The 22665-nt window shown below is 31.9% G+C and overlaps 1 protein-coding gene across 1 annotated transcript; it reads left to right on the top strand.

Annotated features, from left to right (window-relative positions):
• The first annotated feature begins 6202 nt into the window (after positions 1-6202).
• Positions 6203-11898, top strand: LOC122281653 (quinolinate synthase, chloroplastic). The gene is made up of 7 exons (XM_043093357.1): positions 6203-7211; positions 8366-8650; positions 9143-9361; positions 9503-9682; positions 10378-10875; positions 11269-11430; positions 11529-11898. Exons 1-7 carry the CDS (start codon positions 6438-6440, stop codon positions 11607-11609), a joined length of 2199 nt encoding a protein of 732 aa, XP_042949291.1. The 5' UTR covers positions 6203-6437; the 3' UTR covers positions 11610-11898.
• The last annotated feature ends 10767 nt before the right edge of the window (positions 11899-22665 follow it).

The following is a 22665-nucleotide window of genomic DNA, read 5'->3' on the forward strand; positions in this document are numbered from 1 at the left end:
TGCTTTTAATATTCTATTCCAGCGATTTTATTTGCAACAACAATAAATTCACTGAAAAAGACCCGATTTCTTGTAGTGAAGTCATTTGACCAAAGGTTGAGTCATTATACATTAATCACACTGTATATAAAATAGGCGTCAACGCATGCATTTAGTGATGGCCACACATGATTATAGTTGCGGTCCATGAATGCTAAAATTGCGTTATATCGAAATGTGGCTATTTCATAGATGACATGGTTCAACAAGAACAAAGTTTTTGCTTTAAAAATTTATATATTTCAATACCTAGAATTCAGAGAGTTCTAAGAGCATTTTTCACATATATATTGCATATTCCATGCAAGTACTATATATACGTCAATATATAGGAGGATATGCGCGCATGGGAGTGTACAAGATCGAAGATTGGCAAGCATAGGTTAGAACAATGCGTAAGCATGTTCTATTCAATATCCATGGATATGCCCATCTCATAATTAGGGTTGTGCGTAAAAAAACTGGCACGGAATCAGCTTTGGCAAAACAAAACTAGTACTTATAAGTACATCAATTGGTAGTTAAGAATATGAAGAAACAATCAAGTCGTGAATTAGAATAAATTTGATAATCTTAGAATGGATATACTATATACGGTTTTTGACAAACCTTAGATAATTATGTTTAAAATTTTAAATAGTCGTGATAATATCGAGAGAATTATCTTTGATGATAATCCCTAATTAGAATCAAACCAAATTTGGCTTCGATGATTACTTGCACGAATGAGAATATTAAAATTTGAATAACATTATATACAATCTTAGGGTGTGCAAGTTATATGTACTATATTTAAAAAAGAGTAAAATTTATTATAAAAAAATTAATTTTTTTTAATATAAGTCTCATATTTATCTACTTTTTCAAAAGAAATATATAGAACTTATACATGACTTTAGGACCAAAAATATCAATTCTGAAACTACTCAAATTGAAAGCCACTCATTTTGGTTTGTTGCCTTGTATGTTTGAGAGTTATCTTATAAGGCAAGATGTAGCAGGTAGACAATGGTTGGCAGCTGCAGCCGCCCAATAGTAAGGCGATTTAGGCCATTGCTTAAGGCTTAAGCCTCCGCCCTATGTACGGTTTCAAAATTAGAAATGAGACATTTCTTTAAAAAAATAATTGAAAAAAATAAAAACAATTTCCTTAAATAAGATTTTAAATAAATTTTATATTTTTCGATGTGCAAGGCCCCATAATATTAAATTTAATATTTAATACAATGAATTATTTATATTTTAAATAATTTTTTTAAGATCTTATTAAATTGAGGTACAAAATTTACATTGAGGTTTCATTTTAAATTGTTCTATTAAATATAAATTCAAAAAAAAATTATTTAAAGATTTTATTGAAAAATTTTAAAAATGTTTTATATAATAATTTATATTTTATTGTATTATAATTATAAATAACTTAAATATTGCTATAAGTCTCTATTTGTATTAAGCCACCCCTACATGCGGCAAAACATGTTTGATAAGGGAAGAAAGAAACCAAGTCATCCCAATTGTTTATTTTTATCACCCTAAAATCCTGATAATTGCTTGTTTTCATTTTCATTATGAACTAAGAAATCAAATCAACCTTCATTATCTTAACCAGCATTTGTTTCAATCTATGCCGTAACCATTATTTCAAGATTCATGAGATGCATGCCCTGAGTTCGAGTAGTCTCATAGGACATGATCATGATTTAGAGAATAATCTAAAAGGTAGAAACTGGGCCATACACACAAAAGATGTTTACAATGATGCATGCATGCATGCATTTTCCAATACAAAATCGATCAGTTTTCGTCAAAGTCAATATAAAAGTGCAAAAGAAATATTTAGTTCACATGTTATCATCCACGTTTGACTGTTCGTTCTATATTGTCTATCAGTGTCTGATTCATTGGCCTTCTGGTCAAGAAAGTGAGAAAAAACGTATATGATATATGACAAGTGCTACACCAAAAATAAATTTTATGATACGTTAGATATGTTTTATTATAAAAATAATTTTATAATTTAATTTATTATATTAAATTATATCAGTTTATAAATTTATTTTTATAAAAAAAATTTATAATTAAAATAAATATATATATATATATATATGTATAAACACATTTATGAATTATATTGGTTGCAAGTTGGTGGAAAATACATATATTTCATATTACTGACATGTCAAAATTTGATTTATAAATATAATTTTTATTAAAATTAAAATTCTCTTTAAAAACTAAACTTTACCTTAGTAATAATGTGAAAAAAAATACTTGTGTGTCCTTTTTCCGTGTCCCTCAAAGTGGCCGTTGGTATAAAAAAAATTTAATTTTTTTATTTAATAATTAAGAAAGTGATTTTAAATATATTAATATTTTTTTATATTTTTTAAAAATATTTAAATATATTAAAATAATCTAAAAAAAATGACCGTACGGTCAAAATGAACGGTGCATTCTAGCGACAGAATAGGACCGCTCTAATGTGAAATGTATTCTCTAAGCCAACTAATAAATAAAAATAATAATAAATTCTGAATAACGTGGACGATGCCACTTGTTGGGTTTCGTTTTCTACTTTGCTTACGGGTTGGTTGGTATGACCGAGCCATACTCTGTGGGGCCAACAGTCCAACCACACAAGCTGCTTCTCAATACTGACCACTAACTTCTCGAGGCCTCCCTTTTTTTTTATCTTTTTCTTTTTTTTAATTATTTTTTTTAGTGTGTCCACCTCACATAATTTTTTTCCCTACAATTTTCTTTTGGAAATTCCATTTAGTGAAAATGGGTTAACACACGTTTCGAGGCTATCGTTCAACCATTTGATTTTTTTTTTTCAATTATATAATCAGTTCCGCCGCTAAGTGGTCCATCTAATAAGTCTAGAAAAGCAACCCTACATTTACAAGGCTACGCGTAAGCAAAAACATATTAAAACAGTTAGACCTCATCACACACAATCACATCTTCTCCATCACATAAATCTTGTTTTCCAATTCTAATTTCTCTCATTTTATTCACCATCTTCATAAGCCAACATTAATACATCTCTCTGCATTGCCGCCCAAGACAAAACACAGTTCCACTACCACCATCTCACTTCCATTAGCTCAGTTTCAATTCTAATAATCGCAAGATTTTCCATTATACATATCAAAGTACCATTTTGCAATTAAGAATAAAAAATAGAACAATCTCATCTTCACCATATCTCTGCCAAGAAGTCAAAAGAACACCGTTTGTCACAATGCCACTACAAACACTTCAAAATTTTTTTATTCTCTTACTCTTCTTTCCTCCATTAACAAAAATAAGTTTCATTACATTATTTTAAGAAACAATATTCTTAGATCAAGATCAAGATCTTTATCTTGTGAATTTCTATAACTCCCCAAAATTATTTTCAAATTATATCGTTCAAACCTTACCCTCATCAGCATTTTATCATCTCAAGATCTTTAAGAAATTATATGGTTCAAAAAGCTTTCAGGTAGGGCTCCTTTCACACTTGTTTTGGAGAAGATGCGCAGAGGGGGATCAGTCGAGTGGATGCCCACTCTCTGTTGCCGATGATTTCTTCAACCCTTTCACCGTCCACTTCTTACTCAGGAAAAAACTTTCAAGTGTCATTAGGTACCAATAATCAGCGTGCTAATTAGGGTTTCTTGTCAAAACGTAAAATTGATAACTCGAACTCCTTGAGACAAGATTAAGAAGAGAAATCTTATAAGAAAGAAGATAAAAACAAAAAATAATGAAATTGATCAGCCACACAAAAATTTGAAAGACGGAGAGAGAGATTACCAAGAGAGAATGATAAGAAATACGCCATCTGGGTCGAGCGTTGTCACGGCCTGGGTCTCTATCACCGTCTGGGTTTAGCTTTGCTACCGTCTGCATCGAGTGTCTCGCAGGATGAGTGTGTTAGGATCTTCGTTCGTGGGATGGAGTGCAAGAAGTGAGGGAGGAAAAAGAAATCGAATGAGTGAGGGAGGGGTGTAGAGTCAGTTGATCAGGTGTATGCATATGTAGAATAAGCACAATAAATCTCTTACGTGTTGTTCTGTGAACGGAAGGCTGTTATTCTGAATTTATTAGACAGATCGCTCCCTAGGTATTCTCTTATATAATTATATAAATGGTTTCAATGGTTTTGTTTATATAAAAGGGTGCTTTACTCTTAATAGTATTATTCTCTCTCAAAAAAATGGATAAATGTATTTAAAAAACCAGAGAAAAAAATGGATAAAATGTTTTTTTTTGTATTATTTTTTTTTACTTATAAAAAAATAAATGGATAAAATGTAACACTTTTAACAGTTAGATTTGACAAGTAAATTTATGATTAATAAATGGGTATTAAGTTAAACTATTAAAATACATTAATCATAAGAAATGAAGTAATAAGTAAAGAATCATATATTTGAAAGCATTTACACCATAAACTATGGATAATTTAATTAAAAAATAAAATTTAAAATTTAAAAGTAAATACTGTCCCAAATAAGTATGTACCATTTAAGACTGGAGTTTAATAATCCTTGGATTACTTCTAAATAGTTTAGAATGTACTAAATTTTAAGTTCAAAATATAAATATAGTTTAATTTAAACTATAAGTATTAACCGTCTAAATATTTATTGAATTATCTATTTATTGGGATGTAAATTATTTATCATCCCCGCATATTAGGGGTGTAAAAAAAATATGGTTAAATAGGACAGAATCGAACCAAATTGGTGAGTTCAGTCTGATTTATAAGCAGTTCAATACGGTAGCGGTTCTTTTGAATTTAAACTGGTGTGATACCAGTTTTTATATTTTAAAAACCAGTTTAAATCAAACTGGCCCAATATATATATATATATATATAAATTTTTACATTATATCGTATGTGTTATATGCTAAATTGCTAATTAATATAACATGAAATTTTTAATCTTCTTATTCAAGTTTTTTATTAATCTTATAACATAAAATTTATATAACATAAAATTTTAATCTTAAACATAAACATTAATATTAAGTTATTAATATAAACTTACTTTTCATATATATATATATATATATATTAAGGATAAATATATTTTTAGCATAATAAATAATAATATATATTCTTTCTGTAATATATTTTTATATATTTGATCATATATACTCATATAAAAAATTTAGAAATTATATAAACTACAGTTAAATTTAATATTACACTAATTTGTGTTAACTATTATGAAATAATATATTTATACTATAATATAAATAAACTAATAGTTTAATATAGATAAACATCATATTATTACTAACATAAATAATGCATAAAACTGAAAGAGGGATCGGATTAGAACCAAAACCGCAAAGATCGGAAGTTTTAATTTCGGTAATTAATCGGTCCGGTATTGGTTCTTAAATTTTCAAAACTGATGTATAGAGATTTAGTTTTAAAAAATGTATAAAATCAGACCGAACCGGATCGATCACACATTATATATAATTTAAATTTTTTTAAACTAATTTGAATTTTTTAGTTTAAAAGATTAAGAATTGAATTGGTTTAAAATAATAAAATTTAAAAAAATTTAAAAAAATAAGTATGTTGTGACGTGAGCTATCACGAGGATTCAAACTAGTAAAAAAAGAAATGAATAAATATACAAAAGAAAGAGAGAGGGGACCCACCGGATAGGAGGTTCATGATGACTTGAACTTTGTTCATTACAATGAATAATTTCAATAATTAATCGGTACAGTATTAATTTTTAAATTTTTAAAATTGATGTATAGAGGTTTAATTTTAAAAAATATATAAAATCAGATGAAACTGGATCGATTATATTCTTATTACACATATCACATTATATATAATTTGAATTTTTTTAGTTTAAAAGATTAAGAATTGAATTAGTTTAAAGTAATAAAATTAAAAAAAAAATTAAAAAAATAAGTATGTTGTGACGTGAGCCATCACGAGGATTCAAACTAGTAAAAAAAAAGAAATGAATAAATAAACAAAAGAAAAATAGAGGGGACCCACCGGAAAGGAGGTCCATGATGGCTTGAACTTTGTTCATTGTAATGAATAGAATTCATCCATCCATCCTCTTGGTCCTGAATAGATTCCGTTTCGTTTTCTTTATTTCCCTCCTCTTTACTTGCCTTGTTTCTCTTTTCTTCCTTTTCCCCGCTTCTTCGCGCGTTGTTTCCTTTCCTTCTATCCCTTTGTGGTTGGCCTCTGCGCCGCTCCCTCTTCTTCCGCGGCCCCAAACCTCACCGGCACCCCTCACCCCCCTTTTCTTTTTAAGGCTCTGCTGAGCCTGCTCCCCCCTCTCTGTCTCGCACAAGCATAAACACAAACACAAACACATCCACTCCGAAGAACTAGAACAGGGTATTCCTCTTCAACCATGGCCTTGAGATCTTCTTCTTCTACCTTTTCTTCTGCTTCGTCCTTTTCCGTATCTCATTGTCCAAACCCTAAACCTGGTTACGTCTTACCTTTCAATTTCAACCTCCACAAGCCCCAATCTTCATTCATGTTCTTCAAGTCTCTCAAATGCATTCAATCTTCAACCCCCGATTCCAACCCCATGAAGCCCATTCATCCCAAAAACGCTAGCTCCCCGTTCGCCTGCTCCGCCGTCACCTTCTCTCCTTCGCAGACCGCTGACCTCGTCTCCTCCAAACTCCACCGCCTCATCTCCGAATTCCAGTCCCTCTCTGAGCCCGTCGAACGCGTCAAGCGCTTGCTCCACTACGCGACGCTCCTCCCTCCGTTGGACGAATCCGCTCGGAACGACTCCAACCGGGTCATGGGCTGCACGGCGCAGGTGTGGCTCCAGGCCCAGTTGGACCAAGACGGTAAGATGAGATTTGCGGCGGATAGCGATTCCGAGATTACAAGGGGTTTCTGCTCCTGCCTGGTTCGGGTTCTCGACGGTGCGGCCCCTGAGGAGGTGCTGAAGGTCAAGACCGAGGATTTGGCTGATTTGAATGTTGGAGTGCCTGCAAGAGAGAGGTCCAGAGTCAATACTTGGCACAATGTGCTGGTTACTATGCAGAAGAGGACAAAGGCGTTGGTGGCAGAACGCGAAGGGAAGAAGCCACCTTTCGAGCCGTTCCCATCGCTGGTGGTGACGGCGGACGGGATAAAAGCGAAGGGAAGCTATGCTGAGGCTCAGGTCTGTGATAATTCGTCTCTGTTTTTTTTTTTCTTCATTTCGTATGTTTTTCTTCTTGTGTTGGGAAGTTGGTTTTAGTGTAATTGTGATCCTAGAAAGTCCAATGCTGGTCTCATTTTTCAAAATTATTGGTATATTACTAACCTCCAGTCATTAATGTTGAAAGTTTGAAATGGAAGAGATCCTTGAAAGCATTAAATTGTGATAAAATCAATTTTAAGAGTTTGGTTTTCCCAACTATAGCTTGATACCCTTCCTTGATATAGAAATTTTCATTTAGCTGATCTTAATATCTGGCGTGCATGCAGGGAACTCTTTTTGTAGGTGTACCTATATGTTAAATCAACGGTCAATTTCTGTTTCTTGATGCACAATAGAAATCTTAAAAACCTGAAAATTTTGTGATGCTTTATGTATTTCGATTATACGATTGAAATCGTTTATATTGTTTTTTTTTTCTTTTCTTTTCTTTTCAACTCACAAGAAAGTGATCAAGTTGCCCGAGCTTTTGCATAACATTTCATTCTGTCGTCTTATGCTTAATTACATAAATCTCCTCACTACCGCATATCTGGTTGTGCCCCATGCATGAAATCATTGAAGTTGTTTAATTTTGTTTTATTGGCTAACGGGCTTAAATGTTTGGCCCGAGTCAAATGAGGACGGGCGCATGCCAATCTGTCTAGGATGATAGAAAATAAAAAATAAAAATAAAAAAATAAAAAAAAGGACGTTCGCCTTTCTATTTTATATGGGGCACACAAGCTACACTCAGTAAAGAAGCTCATAATTTACGTCTTAAAAATTCTGATTTTGGGTCTAGCCGAATTTCTAAATTTCTTAGTTGGTGATGCTAGACTCTTGGGATTTTTAAGTGTAAAAAAAAAAAAATGCATGTCATGTGGGACATTTGGGACGAGGGGAAAAAGAGTTTTTGCTTGATTTACTTCATGGACATCTGGTAAGATAGTACCTTTATTGTGATTACATACATAAGATCTTCATTTGAACTTTGCAATAATTCGCTTTCCTTAAGGTGCAAGGTTTGAATCTGAATTGCTAATAAGTTTTTGTTTAATTTGCTTTGTGTTTTGTCAAATGATTATTTTCCTGACAGTATTAAAATTCTAAGAACCTTTTTAGTTTAATTGCAGGCAAGGTATTTGCTGCCCGATGAGTTTAAGGTTAAAGAACTTGTCAATGTTCTAAAGGCAAAGAATATTGGTGTTGTCGCACATTTTTACATGGATCCTGAGGTCCAAGGCATCTTGACTGCTGCTCAGAAACAGTGGCCACACATTTATATTTCTGATTCATTGGTAATGGCAGATGCCGCTTTGAAGATGGCAAAAGCTGGATGCAAATTCATAACAGTTTTAGGTGTAGATTTTATGTCAGAAAATGTGCGTGCAATCCTTGATCAGGCTGGCTTTGGAGATGTATGTCTTGCCTCATTTCTTTTCTCCTCTTTTCTTCAGATTCTCATTTCTTTATTGAACATAGGTGTAGGCAACGTATGAGTGTGTCTCTGTGTCGAATGATTAATCAGCATCATGCTTGTGCACTAGAATCTGGGAATGGACAGGCCAAGGATTTAACTACCAAAATGAGGATGCTTTTCATGCTATATATGAATTGATGACCTGATATTGCCAAATTCATAAGCAAGTTTAGTAATATTTTTTACATAATTTTCTTGTTCTGGACCTACTACCTAGTCCACAACAAAAGAGTGCTCTAGTATTTGATTTTTAGATGTTCTGATACCAGAATGTAGAATCTTCATTTTAAACTGCTACCTTTGAACTTTTGTGCTATGATTAAATTAAGCGTCTCAAAATCTTTCATTTCACTCTATTCTGGTGTTTGTTCCACTGATAGGGTAACAGTTCTTTTTTTTTTTTTTTGGCTTTTCATGTATTTATGTGCAGGTTGGTGTATTCAGGATGTCAAATGAACGCATTAGTTGCTCTTTGGCAGATGCGGCAGCTTCCCCTTCTTATATGAATTATCTTGAGGCAGCTTCTATGTCTTCTCCTTCTTTGCATGTCATCTACATCAATACTTCACTAGAGACAAAAGCATATGCTCATGAGCTTGTACCAACCATTACCTGTACTTCTTCAAATGTCGTGCAAACCATTCTGCAGGTTGGTAGTATTGCAAGGTTATTGTCATCCATCACCTGCGTTTTCAATGCTAATATTAATGCATTAAGTGCTATTGAAGTCTCAAACCTTGTAGGTCTACTTCATTTGACTCTTTGACTCAAGTGACATCTTTCTCTGCAGGCTTTTGCTCAAGTGCCAGATTTAAACATATGGTATGGGCCCGATTCCTATATGGGTGCAAATATTAGAGAGTTGTTCCAACAGATGAGTAAGATGACTGATGAAGAAATCACTGAAATACATCCAGGACACAGTAGAGAGACTATTAGATCATTACTAACTCACCTGCACTATTATCAGGTACATTTTATTTTTATATTTCTTTTTGGGACCTAAGGCGGAATAGAATTTATCTGTAGTAACAGCATTATGACTTGGACAAAGTGATACTTCTGACATTAACTTAGTTCCAAAACCACACTATGCGGCCATGAAAAACTTTCATCATCATCATCATCATCATCTTCTTCTTCTTCTTCTTTCTGCTACTAGTACCACCTATACTACACTACAGAATATTTGATTGGGCATCATATCAAAGTTTTATCCCTGCCGATGATCTGCTTCACAATGGTTGCTCTCACTACGTGTTAGTCTCTATTGATGGATTGTCCTACTAGAGTATATCTTTTGTGGGATCTCCTTGTGACTATAACACTTCACTATTCAAATGGTGGGTTGGGCAGAAATATGTTGGTGGAAAGAGCAGGACCATAATATACTGAAGTGCAGTGTCCTTTTGGTACTTTTGGTCATTTTTATAGGCTTGTTAAGAGTGCATGTGCTTGATCATTCTCACTGCCTTTAAATGGTACCTTTTCATTTTTCATCCAGTTTGTATTTGGTTCAGAGTTTTTTCCTGGACCTCTTTGGTATTTGTAAACATAGCTGGCAAACAGCTTTATATTGTTTCTTTTCTGATTTTACCTTTGTTTCTCAGATGTGGCCGTAAAACTGATTATATTTTATTTGCTGATTGAATGTTCTTGTATCAGGATGGAACGTGCATTGTGCATCACCTTTTTGGACATGAAGTTGTCAAGAAGATAAATGAAATGTATTGTGATGCATTCCTGACTGCTCATCTCGAAGTCCCCGGAGAAATGTTTTCTTTGGCTATGGAAGCAAAGAGAAGAGGAATGGGAGTTGTTGGTTCCACCCAAAACATTCTAGATTTTATAGAACAGAGAGTTCAAGAGGCTTTAGATAGAAATGTTGACGACCATCTCCAATTTATATTGGGAACAGAAACTGGAATGGTGACTGCAATTGTTGCAGCAGTTCGTGATTTGTTAGGTTCTCAAATTTCCCCTTCTGGATTAGCAAAAATAAAGGTTGAAATAGTGTTCCCAGTCTCATCAGACTCAATGACAAGAACATCATCACAATCATCAGTTAAATTGGGTGATGTCATCCTGCCTATTATACCTGGAGTAGCTGGTGGGGAGGGATGTTCTATTCATGGAGGCTGTGCCTCCTGTCCATACATGAAGGTGAGCACGTTTTAGGTGCCATAAATACATAGATTTTGATCCTTATTTCATTTTTAAACTAGACTACACTGCATGCGTCAATGTGCAGCAGGCATGTATATCGTTTGCAATTTGCATTTGATGACACCCATAGTCCCCAAACTACATGCCTGTCCAAGCATACTCACCATACTTTTTATGTACTGGGTTTTGTGGTTTACACTCTCTCTTAAGGACTCTAAGAAGTGAGGCGAAATGTTGTTTTCATAACAGAGAAACTCATATGGAAGCGCCTGAGAGTTTCCTAAATGGATTAAAATCTAGTTCTTGTTTTTTTTTTTTTTTTTTTTTTTTTTTTTGTCCATATCGATGCCTGAAGTTGCCTTTTTCATTTTGTCTGCTGTCGTCCGCCAGATGAATTCTCTTAGCTCACTCCTACAAGTTTGCTACCAACTGCCCGATGACAAAAATGTTCTTAAAGCATATGAAGCTCAGAGATTTAAATTGCAAACCCCAAATGGGAAATCAGTTGCAGATGTTGGGTGCGAACCAATTTTGCACATGAGACACTTCCAGGTACGCTCTCAAGAAAGAAATCTTCTCTCTGTATCGCTAATAATGTACACGGTTTAGGGTATATAGGCTCACCTCCTTCCTTTGCATCTTTTCTATAGGCTACGAAACAATTGCCAGAGAAGCTTGTCAATCGGATACGTCATGCTAATGGCAACGGGAATTCAATGTCACTAAGTTGAGCAAAAGGTAGCTCTCCCACGAAAAAAAAAAAAAAAAAAAAAAAGGTGCTGCTTTTTCACAAATGGATCTTTTCTCTTCAAGCACAAGTCTTGGCCATCAGATTTTTTGTTGTATAATTTTGGTGACTACAAACTATGCAAATTGTTCAGTTTTTATAATCAGAGCTTAGATCGGTATTAGATTTTATAGGAAGAATAAAATTGCAATTTTAGTTTTTTCTCCTTACTCTGTATAGCTGCAAGTGTAGTGACATCATTTATCTGCTAGCTTCTTTTTCTTTCGAACTCACCAATTATTCTGATTTAGGATATAGATTTCTAAGTACTTGGCACTTCATAATACCGTTGAGGTTGTAAGATCTCTACTTTTTAGAAGTCTCAGAATCATTTTATTCTTTTTAAAATTGAAAGGATTATGTTTGTAATGAGACGCAGGGAAACACGGGAATAATGTCTGTAAGGAGAGGAGGGTTATGATTAATGAATGAGAACTTATGAATTGAATGTCATTAATTTGTTTTTTAGAGTGCTGTACAGTCGCTTTAAAAAGAATAAGTTTATGATTAAAAAATTAATTTTTTTATATAAATCTCATTTATTTATCTTTTTAAAAATAATTACGTAACGTCTACGCGCTTGCATGTGTATCTTGGCCTTTACCTTTTTTTGAGAAAGGATCTTTACCACTGTATATTAGTTTATTCCCAACGTGTGTAAAATTTATCAATTAGACCATTTGTTTATATTCCACCAAACTAGCTAGTGGTAGTCTCATCAAGTGTTCTCGAAGTCGCATGACATCCAGTGAGTAGGAAATATATCAAATATTTTATTCATCGGCACAAAATAAAAAATAAAAGTCTATTTTATTATAAATTGATTTGTATAATTATTTTTAACTGTCATAATTGATTGTACTTAATCGTTAATTATAATAGTGATAGTTGTTATAATTGACCGTCTTTAGCCGTCAATTATAATTATTCATAACCGTCATAATTGATTGTCTTTAGCCTGTTAATTATGATAGTCAAAACCGTCTTTATACTTCTATATATATGGGTATCATTCAAGGTTTTTAAGATGAAATAAGAAGCGCATCTCTCACGTTCAAGATCTCTCTCTCTCTCTCTCTCTCTCTCTCTCTCTCTCTCTCTCTCTCTCTCTCTCTCTCTCTCTCTCTCTCTCTCTCTCTTTATTAGTTTCATAAAACGTTATCAACATGAGATTTTGTTGATTCTGAAACTAGTGGTCTTCTACTTCAAATAAGTTTTTCAATATATTATTTGTAAAAAGTAAGTTTTTCAATATATTACTTGCAATCTCCAATGTAAATATTAAAGATTATATTCATTATTATTACTTGATAAAATTCTATATTTATTCACATAGTTTATATCTCAGTTATATCTATGGTGAATTAAAATTTGAATAATTTACATTTTAGTTATATCTGTGGTCAATTTTTATTCACATAGTTTATATACAAGTTCTATTTATTTTTTATACTTGTTATGAATTATTGATGATAAGATTCATTTTGGAATATAAATGGAATATCCCTGAAGGATCGTCCTAAATCAATAATTTTATTGAATATCTCATAATAAAAGATTTATTGATTCTGTGAGATAGTTTAAATGAGTGATACGTGTACCAAAAGATTGGGATCCTCCTCATTATGATTAATGCACCTGAAGTTGCATAATTGAAATTGTGTAGAGAAAAACCACTAAAAAATATCTGTTTAAAATGAATGCCTTAAATGTACTATTGAAGTAGCAATATCGAGTGCGAAAGTTTACAAGATATTCTAAACTTATATCTTGTCTTCTAATGGCTGAGTAAAATAATGAGTTTTTGTTAAAAAATCATGAGTCATGTCCTATCTACTAGTTCCATATAATTACCTAAAGTGAACGGTATTGGATTTATATTATTCCCAGAAGTGAATGGTGCATTTTTTCAAAAAAAATCAAGAGCTTGGACATGGTAATTAATATCTTTATAGTACTTCTATGATTTCGGGCCAGAAGATCATATTAAAAAAACTACCAACTTTCTCTTTAAGATGATATTATATAATTATTAATCAAATATTATGATGCATTAAAAGTGATATGATTTAAAATATTTGTATGTTTTTCATAATTATCCTGATTATCCAAAATCAATTATGATAAGTCGAATAATTGTCATATGGACATCTATAAAAAAATCAGAAAATTCTTTTACTATAAAGTCTTCCCACCATAAGCGGAAAGAAAAATTTGTTAGAAGCAAATAAAACAAAATAATTCGACGTTATATTGATTGTCATAAGTGAGCTAGAAGTTTAGATAATAATTAATTTATTGATGCAATAAGATAAAAATGTCTCATATTCTAACTGCTAAAATTCCAATGAGAATTGAAATCATCGTAGGACAATTAAGAAATTTAGCAATCTAATGAACATAAGACATGTCTAAAAGCATCTAAAACCTATTGATATAAAAAATAAAGTATCCCGAAAGAGAAAAGTACAAAGAAAAGAATTTGGTGCTCCTGAATAGGCCATACCCACGAAACAAGAATTAAGATTCATCCAAACTTTTTATACAAAATTCTCTCATAATAAAAACTCATGAAGAGTATAATCCTCCTTAAGAATATCTCTTGAAGAGATTTTTCATGAAATGGCTTCTCTTGAAGAAGAACAGGTACTTGAAACTAACGATATCTCAATATATTTCATGAGTATTAGAGAAATTATGGATAGAAATAAAACCGTTGTTGACAACGTATTTTCATGTAAGATAACACTTGACATTACTAGAAGTAATAAAGAAAATGAGCCAAGAGCCGTCGAAAAATACTGACGTAAAAATATTAGCCAAAATGGAAAGAAACAATTCCTACAGAATTAATATCATTAATAAAATGTGATATATATGGACTTGTAGTCCAAACACCTAAAAGGTGATGTTTGTTGAATATCAGTGGGTATTTGTATAAAGAAAATGAAAATGCGATAAATAAATTACGAGTCGGTTTCTCGCAGAAATAATATTGATATGCTTTTGAAGTGGACGCAGTTATATTAAGGTTTTTATTAGCTTGATAGTTACCGAACGTTTGAGTATTTATAATTAACTGCATATTTATATGGATTACTAGATATGAAATGCATGAAGCATGTAGTCCTAAAGTATTTATTTTATCAAGTTTCAAAAATGCTTATATGATCTAAAACAATCTAAACGCATGTGGAACAAGCTATTTTCCATATATTTTCAATATCTAGATTAGTTTTTATTGTAGTTTATATAGATGATTTGTAACAGTCCGCTAGAAATTCAATTTAAGGAATTTCTATTGACTTTAGGAACCTCGTGAAAACTTTGTAAGTTTACACGAATCGACTAATCGCATAAATTTTAGCCTGTCAACATAGTTAGTGTTATCACTCACTATGGTACCAGAAATGCGATTTTAATTATTTGAGATAGTTAAAAGTGTTAGAATACATTATAGTCTACACCACTAGGCTTAATTAAATATTTAGAATTTTTCAGTACTAAGTTTATTACGTTTATTTTTGGAGTGAATAGTAACTTCGGTAAATGTACTGAGCGCAGTGTTTTCAAAATCATAGTGTGAAATGTCTAAATTAGGATAGCGATATTTTATTTGGACACTTGGCAAGATCTTAACCACACATAATGAATAGTATTAGATACTTAGCACAAAGAGAAACCATTAGATGGAATTGTGAAGGAAATCAAGGTGTGAGATCATGACACCTAAGCAAAATACACATTTGGAAAATATCTTAAGAATAGAGATTTAAAATACACATAGAAAGATTTTAGCCACCTTACTCTTCCAAGTCTACTCCACATTTGGAAAATATATTGAGCTGATTTTTATAGATATTATTGGATAGAATATTTTGAGATAATATTTTATAGATATTTTGGGTAGGAGAAAACCACACTCAACTCTCAACTCCAGCCTTATCATCTCCCTTATCTCTTCCATAAGCATCTCCAGCCATCACCCACGAACTTATCTTCATTTACACGTTTCTTTAAAAGAATATCAAACATTCTCTCTCGGACAGCTTTTAGGAGTTCTTTTGCATGCCCATTTCGAAGCTGTTGTAAGTGTTTTATCATAAAGTCTCCTTCATATAAGTTGTTCCTTTTTGAGTCTAGTTTACATGGATATCTTATTTGCCCCATTTGAAGATCATTTGGTTAGTCAAATATTGTGTAAACTATAGAAAGGTCATTCTGGGAGATAAACTGGAGAATATGTTATAGTTTGGAGTTTTTGACCAAGCTAATGGATAGATATTGGTCCGAAATTTTTATGGAGTATTGTTAACATGTATATATGACTATTGGTTGAGGATTTTTGCATGATTGAAGGTTTTGATGAAATATTTGCTTAGATTTAGAAACTTAGAAACTGGAAGAAGAAAAACAGTTTCTATTTTGAGAAAGTTTAACTCTTTGGTGGTCTAAACCTATTCTAATGACTTTGATAATTTTATTGGAGGATCCTAAGCATCTTATGTACATGTTATAGTATTATTTTGAAGATATTTGATATTAGTTTCAAAGATATGAAATTTTATGCAAAGAGATATTCAGATAAGCCAAAGTGTGGATGTTCTTGGCTAAATTTATGTTTTGGTTAATTTCTAACCATATGATCTTGAATTAGAAGCTTATATATGTTTTAGGGCATCTTTTTAAACCATGTGATGGTTTGGTTTGAAGATCATATATTTATAAGTCATAGATCAAGAGATTTATCAAAACTAGTTGAAGGAAAAGTTTATGTTTTTGGACTAAGTGTAAAACCAAAAACTCCAAATGTTATTTTGTGATTTTGGTGACTTTAGTTTGATGATTTAAAGTATGGTTGATGTTAGGATGATATTATGAATATGTTAGAAATAAGATTTGATTTTTTGAAATTCTTGGAGATGTTTTGATTTAAGGTCAAAACTTGTGATTCAAGTGCTTGGATCTTTTTACAAAAAAGTTTGGTGTTGATTATTAGTTTTTTCTAAATGGATGTTTTAAGTATGGTTTTGAACTTAGGATTGGAAGATGTTTGTTGCAAAATTTTGGTTTAAGCATGAGTTTTGAAGTTGAAAGGAATTGCAACAAAAATAAAGGGAAATGGCCTATGGATGTTTCGACCATAGTGTGTTCTTCATAGTTGTGTTTTGTTTTAAATTTTTCTGAGTTGATATTTAAGTTTAGGACAAGATTTACATGAGGAATGTAAATTTTGGAAACTTTTGGAGTTAGTATGCAAAATCCTTAAGTTATGGGTAAAACGGTCATTTTCCCACATGTAGAGAGTAAAATGAAAATTTTACTCTTTAAGTTAGTATTTTCCATATTTCAAATTATTAGTGATTTAGTTCTAACTTTTAGAATCACTAATTACAGTTCCTCGTGATCGCACTTGAAGTTTTATAAGAAACGCGGAGATCGAGGTAAGTTAGCTTTTAACTTACTAGCAGTCTACTGTGTATGTATGCTAAGTAAAAGAACTACAGTGTATGTATGTATGTTATCATATGTGTCATGCCATGTCAAGTTATCATGTAATTGTCTATTATACAGAATTTATTCTGTCATCAATTTTTATCTGTTACATAATATATTCTGTTATGTATTACTGTACATTACAAGTACGTCATGCTAAGTATGTCATCTATTACATGTAAGTCAAGTCATGTAATATTCACTGTTGCAAGTATGTCATGTTAAATATGTTGTCTATTATATGTTATGCCATGTTACGAAATGTTTCTATTTCAAGTTGGTCATGTATTCTAAGTTATGTTCAAGTCACGTTATGTTACGTCAGGACTTCAGTCCTTTCGTATTCCAGTTACATTTCATCTTGAGTACATTATGATGTGTAGAATACATGGGGCCACAACAACTGTGGAGTATGTATTTAACTACAATTGTGATGCGTAAAATACATGGGGCCACAACAACTGTGGAGTATGTATTTTTCATGTTAAGTCAAATTTGTGTAGAATACATGGGGCCACAACAACTGTGGAGTATGTATTTTTAATGTTAAGTCAAGTTTGTGTAGAATACATGGGGCCACAACAACTGTGGAGTATGTATTTACACGTAGAATACATGGGGCCACAACAACTGTGGAGTATGTATTTTTCATGTTAATTCAAGTTTCAGAGTAAGTTCATGCTAAGTCAAGTTTCAGATCAAGTTCATGTCAAGTCAAGTTCAGTTCATGATTCAATTTAAGCTATGTCAATTATGCTATGTTGTACGCTAAGTTATGCTTTAATTACTTATGAATTTGATTATGCATTTATGCTTTTACTGTCATACATGCATCATTAGTCTGTATGGAAGTTTTTTTGTTAACTTGCTGAGATTTGTAATCAAATCTCACTGTGGTAGTCCCAACTACCATTCCTCCCGAATGGTAGATCTTGTTACAGGACCTGAAGGAGGACCAGGAGCTGACCAACTAGACACAGTCGACTGAACGACGGTGCGTCGTTAATGTTAATATAGTAGTTAAATTACTACTTGTACGATGGAGTTGCATCTCCAGTACTTTTGGATCATAACTATTTTGGAATAGTGCTGTGATCTTAGTTATTCAATGGATCTTTATGTATGAAGTATGTTTTAAGTATTGAGATATTTTCAGTCTGGTGCATAGTATTGCTAAAGAAAAAAATTATCCGCTGCGAATATTGCATAATGTTAGATGCATGTTAGGATTATTGCATCTTATATGTCATGAACGGGGGCATGTAACCTTGTGTTGCATGTCTCGACGCTTCAAATGTCAGTCCGATCCCAAACGGAATTTGGGGGCGTCACATGATTTAAATGTTATTGGGGCTCCAGAAGAGGTCAAGAAAACTGCACATATTTAAAATATAAATCTGAAACCCTTTCGGCTTCAAGGGGGAGATGAATGAAATTATTAATTCTGAAATACCATCTTTTAAATGTAATTAGTATTTCAGATTCATATTACGGTTTTGTAAGAAATGTGCATTATTAAAGGAGAAATAAAATGAAACACACAGAATATTTACCAGAAGATAGAAACATAATATAAATATTTGTAAAATATTATTTTATTATCTCGAAACAAAATTATAGAAATTTGAGGCTCTTCGCCTCATTCTTTAAACGATCTTGTTTTTCAAAAATTTGCTTGGCATCCCTATTTAAAGGAGTAGGCAATCGAAAAGAAGAGTTAAACAAAGATTTTAAATTCTTATTCTCTTGTTTTATTATTCATATCTTCATATTGAACTCCAGAAGAAGTCGATGAAGGATAGAAATTTTCTCGTTGAGTTTGTCAACCTCACAAGTTTTAGATTATAGTCACTGAAAAAATGCAACAATGGTTGATAAGTATCTTATACCGAGACTCACAAGCTCATAGATAGCATCATTATCTGACTTATTAGTCAGATCATTATTGTATTACATTATAACACCTACAATAGAAGCATAAACAACTGGTGCACGAGGTGTAGAATACCTCATATATTGGTCACGGGAAGATTGCTGGGTCATTACAGAGAAAGAATGCAGACTAATTACTGAAGAGTGAAGAAGATGAGATGTGAATAAAGATGAGTTGAATATTTCTTTTATAGAGAAATTTATGAAAGTGAGACAAAATTATATATATTGATAGAGGATACACTAAACACAGATATCCCACAGATATTTACTAGGCCGTGAAATTAAAAGCAGTTTGCCCTACTCTCTTTGAAGTTGGACTTTTTCAGATATCTACGGCGAGATTAAATGTAGCTTGTCCTTATTCTCTAAGTATTTGGACTTCTTCAAATATCTGTTGTTGCTGATCCTGAAGATTAAGGGCATACTGTTTTAGCGCCTTATTCTCCTCATTCAGTTTCTTGTTCTTACGACTCCTCGCAGAGAGCTTCTAACGCAATTAAGATATTTGATTATTGAGTTAGTTGACCTCATTCACTTTAGCTAATAACCTCTGAGACATGGTCATAACAGAGGGAAAATATTGAGTACTAAGAAATCTTGATTCTGAAACGACATCAGAATAAGTCCTTTTCAGAAAAATGAATCTATGTTCCTATCATAAGAGCAACATCATCAGGTGAGTAAAAGGAAGTACAAATTATTTCTATTGCTTTACAACGTCTCTCGTGAAGCATCTTTTTACAAGAGACAAGAGATATATCATCATAGTTCTACGGTGCCTAACAGCTATAGAAGAGGTGTAAAATTCTGCGGTGCTTGTTTGGTCTAAAAAGGTGGCCACTATTTTTGTTGAATATGGAGGTTGGCGACTTAATTTTGATAACTTCTCTACTAAAAGAACTCCAGAAGAGCACAACTCCAGAAAAGTAGTGAGTTTAATGTTAAAATGATCTTGAATCAATATGATAAATTTGTTTATCAAAACATTACCAATTGTATCATTTAAAGAGTTGGTACACAATATTGAGATGCATCAACTAAAGACCTTTCACTATAAAGTCTTCAAAAACTTTTATATGGACAAAACTCATCCCCTGAGTACTCCAATAGTTGTTTGATCACTTGATGTGCAGAAAGATCCATTTCATCTTTGTGAAGACAATAAAGAAATTATTGTTCTTGAAGTACCTTATCTCAGTGCAATTGGAGTCAGTGCAATTGGCGTCCTAGTATATCTTGCAAATTGCACTCGGTTTGATATTGCATTTTCAGTTAATTTACTTGCAAGATATAGTTCCACACCAATTCGAAGACATTGGAATGGTATTAAACATGTCATTCGTTACCTTCGAGGTACAATTGATATGAGATTATTTTATCAACATGGATCAAGTCCACAATTAGTTGGATATACGGATGCAGGTTATCTTTTAGATCCACACAGAGAGATCATTGCAATTCATGAGAAAATAGGTGAAATTAATGTCAAGAAGATACAGACAAGTGATAATCTGGCAGATTTATTCACTAAAGTATTACCAAGTGCAACATTTAAGAAGATTGTGCAGAATATTGGAATGCAAAGACTTGAAAACCTATTATCATGCACTTTTTAGGGAGAGTAATGTCTTGAAGACTTGTGTTAATTGTACTCTTTTTCCTTCGCTAAGATTTTTTCCCATTGGGTTTTCTTTTGTAAGGTTTTAATGAGACAATCCTAAAGCGATTGGCAGTACACATGAATACTGTACTCTTTTTCCTTTACCATTAGTTTTTTTTTTCCACAGAGTTTTTCCTTGATAAGGTTTTAACGAGGTATATTCTTTATATGTGGTCATCTAAAAGAAGAGTGTTATAAACTAACTTGTATAACCACTTTTAGTCGTCATAATAACTGTCATAATTGAGCATACTTAGTCGTCAATTATGACGGTCCATAATCATCATAATTGACCGTCTGTAATCGTCATGATTGATTGTCTTTAATTGTCAATTATAACGGTCAAAATTGCATTTATTCTTTTATATATATAGATATCATTCAAGATTTTCAAGATAAAATAAGAAACGTCTCTCTTTCATAACATACCTCCCTTTTAAAGTAAAGTAGTAATCATTTTTTATTTAAAAAAAGGAATGATAAATGTTATTATTTTTTTCAAAATATAGAAATAACGTGTCAGAGTATCTTACTTGGAAGTTGAGACCTCTTGGAATTTCCGCTGGCACTTCTCCTTGTGCAAGTTGTGATATTTCGAATAAAAGGGTCATATGTCATCTTCTTGATATATATATATATATAATTAGTTGCATAATGGACTGCCTTATCCGGTATAAATCAAAGTTCGAAATAATTGTTATATAAATAATTATATATATCAGCATATATTTATATAAACTAGATTTTAAAATCCCAAAAAATAAATTAACATCTAATAAATAATTTTTTTAATAGAATATCGACAAATACAAGGCAAAACATTTTTCAAAACCTAGCCAAATGAGCAACCCTGTAGTTTCCGTCTTCTATTCCACAATCCATAATTTTTTAAGATAAATGCTTTAACAATAAAAAATATTTCATAAAAATAATTATACAAACTGACATGATTTGATATGGTATGTTAGATTATAAAGTTATTTTTATTTTAAAATAAATCTAACGTATTATATGAAATTAGATCAGTTTACAAATTCATTTTTATGAAATTTTTTTGTAGCTGTAATACATCTCATTTTTTAATTAATAAAAAACTAAATTCTAGGCAATAATTACCCCCATTAAAGAAATAATTGACAATTATGAATTTATTCCTATTGAAAAAATAATTAATTATTTTGTTTGTGGGATCTATCTCTATCCAATTTTTTTTATTTGATTTCCTATAACAGTTCTTACTTCTCAAAATTACACAAAGTATTATAACTCTCCATAAAAAGCATACAGAGAGACAGATCTAGTTTGATTATAAGGTATTGAGCCGTCAGTTCATTGGAAATGAGGAAAAGAATGGGTGTCGTACGAAACAAAATTTTGAAATTATTAATTGGAAAATACTAGATCTTCCGCTGGGGATCCCGTTAGGAACTACCACTCCTAGTGTTTTATTTTTTTATTTTCTTTTTCTTTTTCTTAATGATTAAGAAAATTTTGTTTAATATTATTATAAATTTTTTTATTTTTTTCAAAATGTTTAAAAATATCAAAAAATGATATGAAAAAAAAACTAATTTTTTTTTTTTTTTAAACCAAGCGGGAGCTCCTAGCGGGAGTCTCCAGCGGTGGCTATAGACCGGCTTATTAATTTGTCCTCACCTTTAAAAAATACCATGTATATAAATTTCGAACGAAATCTATATTCTGACTTAAATATCAAAATCCGATTGCAATGGATCAAACAGACTAAATTGTTCGAAATTAGATTTAAAATGAATCGTTCCAAAAGTTGTGTCGGTCACTCTTTCGGCATGAAAAATTTTAACCGTTCATCTTGAAACAAAAATTAGACTATGATATAAAGAGGGAGAGCATGATGGAATAATTAAGACATGCCCACTAGCATAAGTAA

Source organism: Carya illinoinensis, chromosome 11, assembly GCF_018687715.1.
Source record: "Carya illinoinensis cultivar Pawnee chromosome 11, C.illinoinensisPawnee_v1, whole genome shotgun sequence".
In the NCBI taxonomy this organism is placed as follows: Eukaryota; Viridiplantae; Streptophyta; class Magnoliopsida; order Fagales; family Juglandaceae; genus Carya; species Carya illinoinensis.

Coding starts and splice junctions, on each gene's coding strand:
- LOC122281653 (XM_043093357.1), top strand. CDS start 6,438: ATGGCCTTGAGATCTTCTTCTTCTACCTTTTCTTCTGCTTCGTCCTTT. Junction 9,683..10,377: donor CTCACCTGCACTATTATCAG/GTACATTTTATT, acceptor TTCTTGTATCAG/GATGGAACGTGCATTGTGCA. Junction 10,876..11,268: donor CCTCCTGTCCATACATGAAG/GTGAGCACGTTT, acceptor GTCGTCCGCCAG/ATGAATTCTCTTAGCTCACT.